Raw genomic sequence first — 16,350 nt, 5'->3', positions numbered from 1 at the left:
CGTTTTTCTAAGCTGTTTTTTTATTGATCAAACGCGCTTTATAAATGGAAATTTTCGATATATATGGACGGAATTAATCGTACAAAAGGACCAATTGTGATGTTTATGGAATATTGGAGTGCCAACAAAAGAAGCTTGTCAAAGGTAATGCATATGTTATATTTTATTTCAGCGTTTTGTGTAGCCTGCTACGCTAGCTCCTTTGTTTACTGCTGGTGAGGATGGCTGCAGGCTATCAGATAATAGCTTCATATGCTTTCGCCGAAAAGCATTTTTAAAATCTGACATGTTGGCTGGATTCACAACGAGTGTAGCTGTTATTGAGTAACTTACATGTGTGATTTAATGAAAGTTTGAATTTTATAGCATTTTATTTGAATCTAGCGCTCTGCATTTCCCCTGGCAATTGGCCAGTTGAGACGCTAGCGTCTCCCCTATCCATAAGAGGAGATAATAAACAAAAGTGAAATAAACAATAAAAATGTACATTAAACATTACACTGATGGGTTCTGACTTCTAAACTTGAAATATTGTTAATCATCAGGCATCTTATGGACCAGAAAATAACGGTTATCTGTAGTAGGAATGTATATGTTTTGGTCAATTCATGTTGGATATGAGCCAGGGTCTCGGAATGTACTAAGTAAGGGAAAGGCAATAACATGTTTGAGTTCACTGATAAGGGTGAGCTGGGGATTCGTGAGGAATGGGGGCCGAGGTCAGGTCAGGTCACATTAAGGGAGAAGGAACAGTTTATTATCCACATCACTTAACTTCCTGCCTTGCAATAAAGATGTAATGTTTAGAGGGAAGGAGGAGATTTCACCCAAATTGGGGTATATATACTTGTGCTGGTGGGAACACATCTTTGTCTGTTCAGCTATCTGATCCTTTGGGTGAATAAACTTGGCTTGAGCTTTACTAATCGTCTGTGAGTTTTTACTCTTCATTTAGAACCTAACAAAACTCACAAAAGTTCCAAAAGAATAAAGACATTTCCAATGTCATATTATGTGCAAATAGTTAAAGTACAACATAGAAAATAAATACAAATAAATAAGGGTTGTATTTACAATGGTGTTTGTTCTTCACTGGTTCCATTTTCTTGTGGCAACAGGTCACATATCTTGCTGCTGTGATGCACTCTGTGGTATTTCACCCAGTAGATATGGGAGTTGATCAAAATTGGGTTTGTTTTCAAATTCTTTGTGGATCAGTGTAATCTGAGGGAAATATGTGTCTCTAATACGGTCATACATTTGGCAGGGGGTTAGGAAGTGCAGCTCAGTTTCCACCGCATTTTGTGGACAGTGTGCCCATAGCCGGTCTTCTCTTGAGAGCCAGGTCTGCCTACAGCGGCCTTTCTCAATAGCAAGGCTATGCTCACTGAGTCTGTACATAGTCAAAGCTTTCCTTAAGTTTGGGTCAGTCACAGTGGTCATATATACTGCCACTGTGTACTCTCTGTTTAGGGACAAATAGCATTCTAGTTTGCTCAGTATTTTTCTTAATTACTCACATTGGAAATAGTTATATATATTTTTGTTTTCACATGATTTGGTTGGGTCTAATTGGGTTGCTGTCCTGGTGCTCTGTGGGGTCTGTTTGTGTTTATGAACAGAGCCCCAAGACCAGCTTGCAGACCAGCTTGTCGGTGATGGCTTTGTTGTGGAAGGTTTGGGAATCACTTCCTTTTAGGTGGATGCAGAATTCAACAGATATTTTCTGGATTTTGATAATTAATTAGCGGGTATCGGCCTATTTCTGCTCTGCATGCATTATCTGGTGTTTTACGTTGTACACTGAGGATATTTTTGCAGACCAATATGGTGTTTTGTGTATTCTTGGTTGGTGAACAGACCCCCCCCCCCCCCTCTCTCTCTCTCAAGATGTGCTCCCACAGGGTCACACACAGGAATGGGAGCGCAAAAGGCCATGGTGTGAGTGACAATGGGGAAATGTTTGTTTGATAACTTTGAAAGTAAAATTGCTCAGTAAATGTGCTGTATAAACCTGTTCCTTTAGATAATTTGTGTCACGGGTTGATGGTCACTAGACTCAATGCTGTTTGTTATGTATTAATCTCGTATCCGTTGATAGTGATTGACATCAGACTGGAGGTAGACTGATATTGTATCTCTGATTCTGTAGCCAATGATGTTGTGACTTCCTCCCAGCCTCTTGGGCTGGTGTTAACAGATAAATATATAAGTACCTGTTAGACATTTTCTCTGCTTCTGTGCGGGTGGTGTCCCCATGTTGCAACTTGTATTAAACCAGATTCATTTTGATTGACTTTATCGGCAACTGCTCTTCTCTTTTATTCACCTGAACATCCCCTTTAGACTCCCACATAAGGATGTCCTTTTGACACCAATGAGTAGTTAGCATATCAGATTAAGTTCTGCATCGCTGATTGTCTCTCCTACAATTCCTATTGGATTATAATTTATTTTTTGTGGATTTACTTTTTTTAAAATAACTAAATGATCTGCATTTAACTAAATTGAACTAACTTAACAACTGAATCAAATGTTTATTGTGTGATCTTTGAACTCTGGATTATTCATTGAATTGACTGTTGACTTGATTTGCTTTGATTGCTGGGTATAACCAATACAGAAAGCCTTGCTGCATACAATTTTGAGTTGGTTTATGATTTATGCTGCTGCTCTATTGCTGCCATTTCATGACTAATCAAAGCTTTAATCTGATGTTTTAATGGTGTTTTGCTTTTTATTGTGTTTGTGCATATTCATACTGTTTCTATACCACAGAAAGGTAAAGGGGTCAAACTTTATGGTACACGGTTCCCAATCCTTGTTTTATACAGCACGTATGTTTAGGAAAGGACAGGTGACTGTTATAAATTTTAATGAGCATGAAATAGTTTGATCTGTCTTTCACCAGAGACAGATGGCTATTTCATGCCTCTGACTCAATATGCACACTGCTAGTATGGTCATTGCATTGGAATATAACCCTAAAAGGTTGTTCCACTTTGATTGGCACATATTAATGCATGAAGGAAGATGAGTATGAGTTGAATTGGAGTCTAAGAATTCCCCAGTCTATATAATTTCAATATTGTATTCCAACATACGCACACACACACACAGTATCTTGTATTGTGGTGCTCATTATAAATTAATCCAGGTGATTAATACCTCTTCCAAACACATGGGTTGTGTCCCAAATGGCACAGTATTCCCTATATGGAGCCCTATGGCTACTGGTCTTTAAGTACTGTATGGAATAGAGTTCCATTTGGGCCACAGACATGGAATAACAACAGCTCACAATTTGATTTAACGACTAGTATTCTGCGTGTGAAATGTGGTTAATTAGCGACTAATAACAACGGTAAGAGACAACAAAAAAAAACATGTTCCCCCTGAAGATCTGCATAGTCATTATGGACCGATTTTGTTTAGTGCAGATGTCAATCACTTGCTGTTCTGCTGACAGGAGCCAATCAGATCGCTTCAGTCGGTCTCCTCTTCCTCTGTCCTTGGTGTTGTAAAATAATAGGCATACACACTTTCTACTGCACCCACTCACACACACACTCATTTTGAAGTTGGTGACGAGTCCCTTTCCCATCGGGCGGCGAAGTAATCACGGCGAGAAAGTGAAGTGAGCTCATCAACTGAGAGTCTGTGAGAGAACTCTGTTGTTTCCCCCATAGAAACGATGAGTCAGCAGTGAGAGAGTGGATGCGTCCCAAATGGCACCCTATTCCCTATATAGTGCACAGCTTTTGACCAGAGCCATATGTACATTATGTCGTGAATAGGGTGCCATTTCAGACACACACTGTCTGAGTACACACCTCATTGTAGGGTTGGGTTTCAGAGAAATAAAGGTGCAGAGAGACTTCAGGCAACAGATCAATACATATAGATGGGTGAGAGAAACAATGAGGAGAGAAAAAGAAGGGGAGGAAGAGAAAAAGAGAGGTGAGAAAAAGCAGGGGAGAACGAGGGAATGAGCAGGGGAAATGAGAGAAAGAGTGGGAAAATGAAAGAACTGAAAGAAAGCAGAGTGAGAGACAAAACAGTGGAAATTAGTAAGATGGAGCTGAAAGCAAGAAAGGTTAGAAAGAGTAAGTCTGAAAAAGAGAGAGAACAAGATGGGACAGTAAAAAAAGGTGTGAGAGAGAGCGAGTTATGAGAAGAGCGAGGTGCAAAGAAGAGCAGAGAGAGGGAGGTGCGAAGAAGAGCAGAGAGAGGTGCGAAAAAAGGCAGAGAAAGGTGCAAAGAAGAACAGAGAGAAGTGCGAAGAAGAGCAGAGAGAAATGCGAAGAAGAGCAGAGAGAGGTAAGAAGAAGAACAGAGAGCAATGAGGAGAGATAGAAATGACATTGATGTTTCCCAGGGTTAATCATTGAGCATGATGAGGAAGGAGGAGAGCTGTTTCAGAGTGACAGGCCCGCTGAACTAAAACCCTCATCAGGCACTCACACACACTCATCAGGCTTTCTATCGTTTCCCCCGCAGGCATCAAGCACATCAGCACTGGAGGGTTCCGGCCAAAGGGAGATGCAGAGCGAATATTAAAGCCCCCTTCAAAGTTGCCTATCAGAAGGCCAAGCCATAAATGCAAGTCCACTTATTAATCTCCTGGGAGAATGCCTATGATAATCCAAGGCCAAAGGACGAAAAGAAGGCTGACCCCGAAATCAGAGAGAGTCCTGCTTTTTTGAACACCCAAGATATTAGATAGCCATTGTAATTTAAACACCATATGAGGAGGACTAGTTTACAGTCTTGGCTAAGATCCAGTCAGTTTTGGAAACCTATGCCAATATTCCCAGGAGACCACTAAAAATCACCATTATCAACAAATTGTCAACTCTCATCATTGAATAACACATCGTCAAAAAACGTAGATGATATTTGAGAATCAATGATTGTGTGATGCTGTGGCTAGGCGACCTGTGTTTGAAGTCACTCGATATTGCATTATTTAATGGACACAGCTCTTACTTAATAGACACATTCTGGTTCCTCGTATCTTAATCACCAATAAAAAACACCTCACAGTTGGTTACAAAAGGTCTGTTACCAGGTTGATGCATATCGGATCAGGCATGTCAATTAAGTGATAATGCTTGAGTAGCCTGTGTTTGGAGGATAAATTGGCAAACCGTGCCAATATATCCTCCAAACACCGGCTTTGAGGGCATTAGCACTTTTATACAACGGGTTACCAACATATTCAAATAAAGATTGACACATTTTCAATAAAAGCTTGATTTTGATGTATTTATTCATGCTATTTCATCCCTCCACAAGATATAGTCCAGACATAAATCTAGGGTTGCTACCCAAACCGACCAGTCGTTCAGTCTTTTTGTTCTGTATCTATGGACGCGACCCAGTTGTTCGTTCTAAATTGCCATACTGGCTGGAAACGTTCTTATCCCTTGCTTGCAAGTTAGCCAACTACGGCTAATTTACTGTAATGTCAAATATTAAGAATAACAACGAAGTAGCTGCATTCACATTTGTTTAAGCAGTTTTCTAGTCAAATTGGTTGGGATGCATCCATAACAATGAGCGAATGATGCACGATTTCACCTGGCATAGAAAATGTGCTCTCTTATCAGGACATTACAACTGCCCCATAGCACTCACGTTGGTAGCCATGAAGTGCTTTGAAAGGTTGGTCATGGCTCATGTCAACACCATCATGCCGGAAACCCTAGAACAACAACAATTTGCATACCGCCCCAACAGATCCACAGATGACACAATCTCTATTGCACTCCACACTGCCCTTTCCCACCTGGACAAAACGAACACCTATGTGAGAATGGTGTTTACTGACAACAGCTCAGTGTTCAACAGCATAGCGCCCACAAAGCTCATCACTAAGCTAAGGACCCATCGGACTAAACACCTCCCTCTGCAACTGGATCCTGGATATCCTGACTGGCCACCCCCAGGTGGTAAGGGTAGGCAACAACACACCTGCCATGCTGAACCTCAACATGGGGGCCCCTCAGGGTTGTGTGCTTAGTCCACTCCTGTAGTCCCTGTTCACCCACGACTGAGTGGCAAAGCACGATTCCAACACCATCCTTAAGTTTGCTGACAACGCAACGGTGGTAGGCCTCATCACCAACAATGATGAGACAGCCTATAGGGAGGAGGTCAGAGACCTGGCCATGTGTGATGCCAGGACAACAACCTCTCCCTCAATGTGATCAAGACAAAGGAGCTGATCATGGACTACAGGAAAAGGAAGACCAAACAAGTCCCCATTAACATTGATGGACCTGAAGTGGAGCAGGTTGAGAGCTTCAAGTTCCTTGGTGTCCATATCACCAACAAACTATCATGGTCCAAACACATCAAGATAGTCATGAAGAGGGCATGACAATGCCTATTGCCCCTCAGGAGACAGAAAATATTTGGTATGGGTCCCCAGATCCTCAACAAGTTCTACTGCTGCACCATTGAGAGCATCCGCCTGGTATTGCAACCGCTTGGCATCCGACTATAAGGTGCTACAGAGGGTAGTGCGTATCGCCCAGTACATTACTGGGGCCAAGCTTCCTGCCATCCAGGACCTCTATACTAGGCGGTGTCAGAGGAAGGCCCTAAAAATGGTCAAAGACACCAGTCACCCAAATCATAGACTGTTCTCTCTGCAACCGCACAGCAAGTGGTACCGGACCGCCAAGTCTAGGTCCAAAGGCTCCTTAACAGTTCTACCCTCAAGCCATAAGACTGCTGCACAATTAATCAAATGGCCACCCGAACTATTGGCATTAATCCCCCACCCTTTGTTTTGACACTGTTGCTACTCACTGTTTATCATCTATGCATAGTCACTTCACCCCTATCTACATGTACAAATTACCACATGCACAAATTAAGTAGAGTAACCTGTACCCCCGCTCATTGACTTGGTACCGGTACCCCCTGTATATAGCCTCCTTACTGTTATTTTATTGTGACACTTCTTTTACTTTAGTTTATTTAGTAAATATTTTCTTAACTCTTTGTTCTCAAAACTACATTGCATGTTAAAGGCTTATAGGTAAGCATTTTATGGTACACCTGTTGTATTCGGTGCGGGTGACGAATACAATTGGATTTGATTTAAGTTCTTTGTATATATCCATAAAAATTATGCCGATTCATGATTTTGACTGGCTGAGAAAACCTGCCTACTTGTCTATCTCATCCCGACTCCCAACATATTCATTTTTATAGGACAGCTGGAGATTGAAATTGAATAGTGAAACAATGTTGCAAATGTCGGAGAGACAAGACATCAAGGTTTATACAAATCTCTGATGTTGAAAACTAAATGTTAGTTTTGTGAGATAATGTCTAGATGCTTTTAATAGTGGAGATCAAGTTTATAAATTGCCTGGCTGGGCTGATGAGACCATGGAAAGCGCAGTCTGATGGAACAGAGTAAATAGGCATTTAAGCGTCATAGATTTAGCCGGTGGTAACTTGCAGAATAGACACCGACTGGAATGAGGTTTTAACCAATCAGCATTCAGGATTAGATCCACCCGTTGTTTAATGAAGGAAAATGACTGCAAGGGAGTGTGTTAGCATGAGGCTGTGGCTAACAAGTCTTGACTGAACTGTGAATTTCACTCTTTGCAATGATACTGTAGGGAATGTCATGAACATCATCTTGTTGCTTGGAGGAGTAAACAAGATGGTGATAAATGCAATTACTCTGAGATTCTCAGAGTATAAGGGCACTGGCATCAGCAGCCAGATAGGTATTTATTTTGTCTGCGGTGGTGCTATTGGCTCGAAGACAAAGCGACAAGACAAAATACATGATTACTTCAATGATTATACTCCTGGAAAGTCAGTGTTGCGTGCTGTGTAAAATGTGTCTAAAAGGAGCCAATTCCAGCTCTCACACTATCCACAGTGTTAATTTATGCAGTAGCTCGGTGCTTGTTAGAATCGAAGGTGGAAAATGTCAACTCTGTGAAAGGAGCTACATTTACATTCTATGGAAGCAAATTGGAACGTTTTGCAGATCAAAACTGTCCGTCCTGCTCCATTTAATCCAGAGTGAGATGTACAGTTACAGACGTGGGGATGAATCCAGTAGGTGGCACACTTACTTTGTTTGAGGAAAAAGCACTGTGCCTTTCACAGCACGTGTGGAGTGAGTGTGAGTAGAAGTCAACCTGTGTGTGTGTGTGTGTGTGTGTGTGTGTACTTGTCAGTGAGCAAGCAGGAAGAGGATAGGAGAGAGTGTCTGTGTGTGGGATCAGAGACCATTGTTCTAGCTTGAGATCAGAGTCAAAAATGTATCATCTTCTTCCCTCTTAGACTGCCTTTTCTGTATACTACAAATACAGCGCCTATGACTGAGATACTCACAGCTATACGACAACAGGTGGACACTTACAGGCAGTCAGAGTTGGATGTTCTGACAAGGTTCTTGAGTTTCCATTGGACGGGGTTGTTGTTTTGATGTTCTGATTGGTTGGTTTCATTGGCAGTTTAGTGTTGCCAGTTACTGTAGGAGGAAAGTCGCCATTGGCTGAGGAGAGAAACAGACAAATAGCAATTTAGTGACATTCTTTGCAAGCCATATCTTTCCACAGCTCTCTAAATGCTAAACAGTTGAAGATAAGCGGGGTTGTTTTCATTAGGGACCAAACGAAAAAAAAACTAACTGAGACAAATGGGGACTACCTAGATTCCCTCATTTTCATTTTCCGTTGCAAAACATTTTAAACACTAAGTTTTTTCCCTAATGAACATGGCCCAGGGTTAAGTTTGGTGAATATTTGGCTGCATAACCCAATGATTGTATATATTAATGGACAAAACCATTGGTCATGTGACACCATTAATTCCTATGTGAAGACTCAATAGCGCATTGAAGCCAAATTGAGTCGGTTATGATGGTGTTTCATGGAGACTTAACATGCGCGGTTTGAGCTACTCCAGGAAGTGACTTCGCAGGGTAGCTCAGTGCTCTCATTGAGATTTTAAAATAATCGGTTGGAGACATATATCTGGTGTATTAGAAGCAATTATTGGTACCATGATTGTCCTCAAAATGTTTTTATACAAAGATTGACCACGAAGATTGTCATTTTTCCATTAACTATAATGGTGGTGCTGTTTTCTGCAAACAATGCCTGCAGTATCGCGGTCGGCCGTGAACTTCCGTGGCTTCAATGACACAGGGCAGTTGTTCTCCCCTGGGATATCTGAAGTTATACACTGTCGGTTTGTCCAGTAGGGGGCACTCTTTCCTCAAGACCAATAGAGATTGTTATAGTGGTGGTGGGTAGGGGGTGCTTAAATCCAAATCCGCCCCATCTTCCTCCATACCTAGGTCACTAAGTTAATTGGATCCGGGGCTTTCATACCACTAGCTCAACCCAATCAAGCCTCTGGATAGACCAACCACCTCAACCTACCCCTTTTCCCCATCAACTTCAGAAATATATTTCCGTTGATTGGGTATTGCGCCTTTGGATATTAGGTACTAGCCTTTTCAGAGGCTGTAAAATATGTCCTGTCAGGAGGGCTATGACAATATGGGACTGCATATTGGACTGCATACTGGACACAACTACTATGGTGCAGTGGGGAAGAGGATAATGCTCTTTCCAATAATCAGCTGCCAGGACCAGGGGTAAATCCCAGTCTCTGATTGGTCTGAGCAGAAGAAATAGCCAATCACCTCCTCTGATCGTAAGGGATTTGACGTTCCTCAAGAAATTATACAACAAACCAACCGTTCATAAAAAGGTAACAAAAAAGGCATGATTGTTGAATTGAACTGCTGAAATTGTAATTTACAATTTCATGGTATGTTTATTATCAATGGAAACCAATGTGGTTGAAAACTTCTTAAGGCTAGGGGGCACTATTTTCACGTCCGGATGAAAAGTGTGCCCAAAGTAAACTGCCTGCCACTCAGGCCCGGAAGCTAGGATATGCATATAATTGGTAGATTTGCATCTAAAACACTCTAACGTTTCTAAAACTGTTAGAATTATCTCTCTGAGTATAACAGAATTTATTTGGCAGGCGAAACTCCGAGGACAAACCATCCAGGATTTTTTTTTTGAGGTCACTCTCTTTTCAATGGGATTTCTATATGGATCTAAATTTCCAAGGCACTTGCTTGCAGTTCCTTCCACTAGATGTCAACAGTCTTTAGATATTGGTTGATGTTTTTCCTTTGAGAAATGAAGAAGTAGCCATTTCCTATCTGGGTGGATAGCCAAGTGGACTGTTGTGGGCGCCCGACCTGAAAGCTCGCTCCACTTTGTTTTCATCCGGTATTGAACACAGTTTATTCCATCTTAATAGTCTCTAAAAACCTTTCTAAAGTCGAAGGGTAGTTCTGATTAACTATCCATTGTCAGTGTCGATGTGCGAAAAGCAGCATCACATCAGAGTCTTTGTCAAATCCATGTGAGATCCATTCAAATGTTAATAGCCAGGTTATATCATACCTGACTCTGTCACTCACTTGTGAACATACTGTTTGAGCAACTGTGACATTTTTTCTATGAAAGGGACTGTGATCTATCTGTTGGATATCTGTATTAGAATTTCATTAGAACTCTAAATGTCTTTCTTCATCTTTAATTTCCACTGAAGACACTTTTTTTATATAACACTTTTTGGATTTGACCCTGATCAGGAACTCTTTAAGTTAGAAGACCATTTAAGTTAGACGACAGATGCACATATCTACAGAACTCCTGAACAGAAATAACTGGCAATTTACTAAGAAATTGCATAGTAAAATGGCAGCACAAGAATTACTTCATTAAATCAAGCAGCATTAGGCACCAATTGGTTACCAATAGTTTTTTTGAATTCTGTCGAATAGGTACAGATAGGTACCCGAGTAAATATGCAATAGTACTGTAAAAAATAAGAAGCAAAGTCCTACCAATGGTGTTCAACCAGGTGGCATGACTCAGAGGTCAATGCTGCGGTCACCACACCACTGGAGAGTAGAGAGTCTATGATATCGTATTGATCTCCATCACCCACATCTCGCAGCCTTATTTCGCCACCTTCTGCTGCAATCACAAACCGCTGTAACCACTCTATGTGTGGTCACCAGGCCCCTGTCCTTCAAGAGACCAGCCTCCAGTCATCAATTAACCAGTGGATTACAGTATATTGCTAAAAGGTGCTTTTAAACCATTTTTGGTTCTACATAGCGCCTTTTCTTGTAGCAGTGGAGGCACTGCACAGCGGGCATTTTATTCTGTATTAAAAGTTTTGCAGTCAACAACTGAAACATTTATTTATGAATTTATGATGTGACAAAAAAAAATCACCAAAACAAAGCCTTTTCTGTTTTGGCACCAGGTCGTCAATCAGTTTTCATTGTGGATGAAGAAGGAAGTAAGGCTAGCCCAGATGGAAGTACCGACTCGGGAATGGTGTGGTCGCACAAACAAACCTGGTCCTTTTTATATTACTTACTTAACACCGAGCTAAAGGACTGCACCATTTAGCTCCATATACATAATCTATCCATCTCTGGGAAGCGCACAGAGGACTCTGTTTGCGACTAGCTTGTCTGAATATCAAGTCGAGAGCCGACTGCATGTTTCTTAATTATGATGACAGGTCACATGAGAGTCCTGCGTCGTGTTGGCTTGCCAGCTCTTACTGGCTTGCTGAAAAGACATATCATCCCTTTCCCCCCACAAATCGTTCCACAAGCATTATGGGACATTGTGAAAAATGTCTACCTTTCATCTTTGTCTCTTTAATCATCTCCTAAAAACACATCCCTTTCAGTTCCCTCCACCCAGCTCCTCCGCCACCACTATCTCCTTGGGCTGAACTGCTCTCGTTCATCACAATATGGCAGGGGGCTCCCACCACAGCTGTGCACTGTACGTACCGACTCTAGAGAATGCCAACCAGCCGGGTCGTTCAAGATTGAGGTCGAAATTGGACAACTATGCATGTCCTGAGGATGTCGGATTGAATTAACCCTTAATTTAGAAATTTGACCTTTGGAGAAATGGAATGCTACAGAGCAGCAGGAGCAACAAAAACACTTCGAAATTTGACATTTGGAGCAACTTCGAAATTTGATGCATGAAGAATGTGGAAGAACGCATAGTGAGACTGAGAGCATGGAGAATGTGGAAGAACGCATAGTGAGACTGAGAGCTTGTTGTGGAAAACATGGGACAGACGTGCCAGGCCACAAACATTTCCTACACTATGTTGCCTATATTTGTCACACCCTGACCATAGAGAGCTTTTTATTCTCTATGTTGGTTAGGTTGTGGTGTGACTAGGGTGGGCCATCTTGGTGATTATATATCTATGTTGGCCTGGTATGATTCCCAATCAGAGGCAGCTGTTTATCGTTGTCTATGATTGGGGATCATATTTAGGCAGCCTTTTCCCACCTGTTGTTTGTGGGATCTTGTTTTTGTGTAGTGCCTGTTAGCACTGCATTGTCATCAAGGTTAGTTTATTCTTTATTGTTTTGTTTTGCTGTGAGTTTCACATAGAGATAAAAATATGTGGAACCCAGATCACGCTGCGCTTTGGTCCAGTTACTATGGCGAGCGTGACAGAAGGTCCCACCAACAACGGTCCAAGCAGCGGGCCCAGGAGGAAAGCCGGCGACAGTTCCCAGTTCAGAGCTTCCGGCGACAGTTTCCAGTCCAGAGCATCCGGCGACAGTTCCCAGTCCGGAACTTCCGGCGATGTTTCACAGTCCGGAACCTCCAACGACGGTCCACAGTCCAGAACCTCCACCGACGTTCCGCGGTCCGGAACCTCCAATGACAGTCTATGGTCCGGAACCTCCAACGACGGTTCACAGTCCGGAACCTCCAACGACGGTCCACGGTCGGGAACCTCCTATGACGGTCCACGGTCAGGAACCTCCACAGACGGTCCATGGTCCGGGAACCTCCTGAGTCGGTCCACGACAGTTGCGGTCCAGAGCCTCCAGCGACAGTCTGCGGTCCAGAGCCTCCATGGGGGTTCACAGTCCAGAGCCTCCTGCGAGGGTTCCAAGTCCGGGATCTACGGTCCGGAGTCCCCGGCGACAAACCGCGGTCCGGAGTCCCCGGCGATGATCCACGGTCCGGTTCCTCCGGCGATGATCCATGGTCCGGAGCATCCTGCGAAGATCCCCGCACCAGAGCCGCCATTGAAGATGAGGTATCCGCGAGCGGAGTGGGTACTTCGCCCCGCACCGGAGCCTCCTCCGACGGTAGATGCCCACGCAGACCCTCCCCTATTGAGTCAGGTTTTGTGGTCGGAGTCCGCACTTTTTGGGGGCGGTACTGTCACGCCCTGGTCATAGAGAGCTTTTTATTCTCTATGTTGGTTAGGTCGGGGTGTCACTAGGGTGGGTCATCTAGGTGATTATATATCTATGTTGGCCTGGAATGGTTCCCAATCAGAGGCATCTGTTTATCGTTCTCTGATTGGGGATCATATTTAGGCAGCCTTTCCCCACCTGTTGTTTCTGGGATCTTGTTTTTGTGTAATGCCTGTGAACACTGCATTTTCTTCATGTATCGTTCAGTCGCTTATTGTTTTGTTTTGTTTTGCTGTGAGTTTCACACAGAAATAAAAATATGTGGAACCCAGATCACACTGTGCTTTGGTCTAGTTATTATGGCGAGCGTGACAATATTACTAACAAGATTTTCTTAAACATTGATTTCATACTTCATTTGACAGAAGTTCTTTGTCAGCTTAGAGCAAAAAGTTATTGGGCTTTATTTTTGTCTGGCGCTAAGAAGGCACAAGTGTCAAACCCACATTAATTTGCAATTTTGCCATGTATAAACTGGTGCACAGGCATTTTCCAGCCTTAACTCCAGGTTTGGCAATTTACCTGTCTAACATCAGCTCGCTTGCTCTGAGAGGGAGGGGTGGCAATATTTGATGTGTTTTAGCAACCAGGAAATTATGTAGTGCATGTCGCACCTTTTATTCCTTCCCATTAGTGCTGCATGAAATTGTCACTTTTAATCTTGTTTTTATGTGACAAAATGTACAGTTGTTTGAAGCTGGTATACAAAAATGAAAGTTAAAGAAGCCGAAATGAAACATATGAACAGGAAGTATAGAAATAGCACACATCGAACATATCTACTACTTCATAGACTTGTGTTCAATGAGAATGACAGATCTACAGTATAACTCTGATTTCTATGTGAAGTTGGTCGGGTAGCCCAAAAAGTTACACATTGCAGCTTTAAGACCAACAAAAAGCAGGTCTTAACGGTAACACTATTGATAAATGCATGGCTTTTGAGAGTGGAAGTGCAGCCTATCCAGCCGTGATGCACAGTGTCCATGGAAGGACAGATGTGCCTTTTGTGGTGGTAAATCTCGTACTTCGAAAGATTTTTTAAAAACGATTGGTTTCCCCCCATTTTGTTTAATTTGTCTAAAAAAACAGGCATAGCCTACCTTCCTCTTAATCAAGGCTGATTGAGCAGCAGCGCATAGGTGCATCATTAGCCTTTGAATAAAGGGTTTAAATGGTCTACTGAGAGTGCTTTGGAATATTTAGTAGGCTATCCATACCCATGTTTAAAGAGACCCCTTTTCCGAGACATGCTCCTCACTATTCAGTCCTTCTATAATGCCATATCAAAGGAAGATTTATTTGAGAATGTGCCTCGCATGTACGCAACGATAATATTGACAGGAGCCTAGTATTTTGTATAGACATGTAAATGTTATGCATAAAGAAATGTAGGGCGACATGTGCACATAGTTCAATGGCATGAGAGAAGTGCTTCATGATATTATGCTTCTGACCCAATCATATTTAGAAAAATTGTTGTTGGTTTAAAAAACATGTTTTTCATTCAATTTGATTTAATTTGGGTTTAAGGGGAGAATGTACCTGGCTCGAATGCAATCCCAAATGGCACAGACATCAATTCAACATCTTTTCCACGTTGGTTCTATGTCATTTAATTGAAATGACAAGAAAACAATATTGATTCAACCAGTGCGTGCCCAGCGGGATGCAAATTAATCTGCTATTTCTGGAGAAGTGCAAATATGATCTGTAAGATGGTCCTATGATGTTGATAAAACATTACACATGTGAGCAGTATAACGGTGAGTGACATTCCCCCTTTCTCTTTATAGTGGATCTTTATTTGGATGTGCGTAAAACCCTTGTTGCCTTGTCTGTATTATGGTGCCTACAGGCCTGACTGTTTTTAGACATAGCCTCTTTAAAACAAGCTTTTCTTTTGTTTTTATTACTACATGATTAGAATTATACTATGTCTTTTTAGGTCTTATCAAGAGCGTAGTGAATGTAATCTTTCTTATTGACTGTGTTGACTATGTCCAGACTGCAATTTACAGTAGACCTAGCCCCTATATTTGGGGTGGCAGGTAGCCTAGTGGTTAGAGTGTTGTGCCAGTAACCGCAAGGTTGCTGGATCAAATCCCCGAGCTGACAAGGTAAAAAGCTGTGTCCCTGACATTGTAAATCAGAATTTGTTCTTAACCAACTTGCCTAGTAAAATAAAGTTTAAATGAATAATAATATATCATTGTGAATGCTGTAGCCTACATTTTAACAATGTTTTTCTATATTAAAGCAATGCAATTAGAACAATGTGGACTGCAAACATGTTCAACATATCTCGCCAATTCGGGGCAGACTATTTAACGAACTAGGCTATAATGGACTAACAATTCGAATTGGAATTGATGACAACACAATACATAAAAGACCGTAAATACACAACTTGAATCAAACACATATTTAGCCATGGAGCACGTTCTGATTGGCCAGTGAGGGGCCAAGCCTCAAAACACTTGTTTATTCATCAAAACCGAGCCTTTTCCCTCCACCACGAGCTACTGCGCCCATAATTCCAGTTGTGAAAATATAAACAATATTTCTGACACACCCCCGAACCTATAACGCTACCGTCAGAGCTAAGATTTACCATTGCGTTAGGTTTGTTAAAATAGAGCCCATCTGTTAATGCTGCTGTGCTTGTCTTCCTTGCATGAACACTTGCACGTGTCTCTTCTTACTATCACCGATTTTTCTGATAGCTGTTTTATTAAAGGGGCAATCAGCAGTTGCTATATCCATTTTTGGACTTCTAAAATAATGATATGTACCCATTGATTCTTGAAGAAAATAACTTATAAATGCTTCATGGTTTTAGTTCAACTGTCGTAGCTCATCAGAACCCAAAATATAAGCTTATAGGCAATTTTTTGAACTACATTTTGAAAAAAACTAAAAGTTAAATAGATGGACGATCATGGAAAGCAAGATAGTTCCTTCCAGTGGCGAACCGTGTGGCGAACCGTGACTATTGGAGCTAG

The 16,350-nt window shown here is 41.9% G+C and overlaps 1 protein-coding gene across 1 annotated transcript in view; it reads right to left on the bottom strand.

Annotated features, from left to right (window-relative positions):
- LOC139384404 (ALK tyrosine kinase receptor-like) overlaps positions 1-16,350 on the bottom strand; it is a 658,145-nt gene that overhangs the window by 77,725 nt on the left and 564,070 nt on the right. The window contains 1 exon segment of the mRNA XM_071129162.1: positions 8,405-8,539. Within this exon segment, the coding sequence (XP_070985263.1) occupies positions 8,405-8,539 (135 nt within the window).

The sequence above is a fragment of the Oncorhynchus clarkii genome, chromosome 26, assembly GCF_045791955.1.
Source record: "Oncorhynchus clarkii lewisi isolate Uvic-CL-2024 chromosome 26, UVic_Ocla_1.0, whole genome shotgun sequence".
NCBI lineage: Eukaryota > Metazoa > Chordata > Actinopteri > Salmoniformes > Salmonidae > Oncorhynchus > Oncorhynchus clarkii.
Note: the sequence above shows the minus strand (reverse complement) of the source record. Positions and strands in the feature narration are given on the sequence as shown.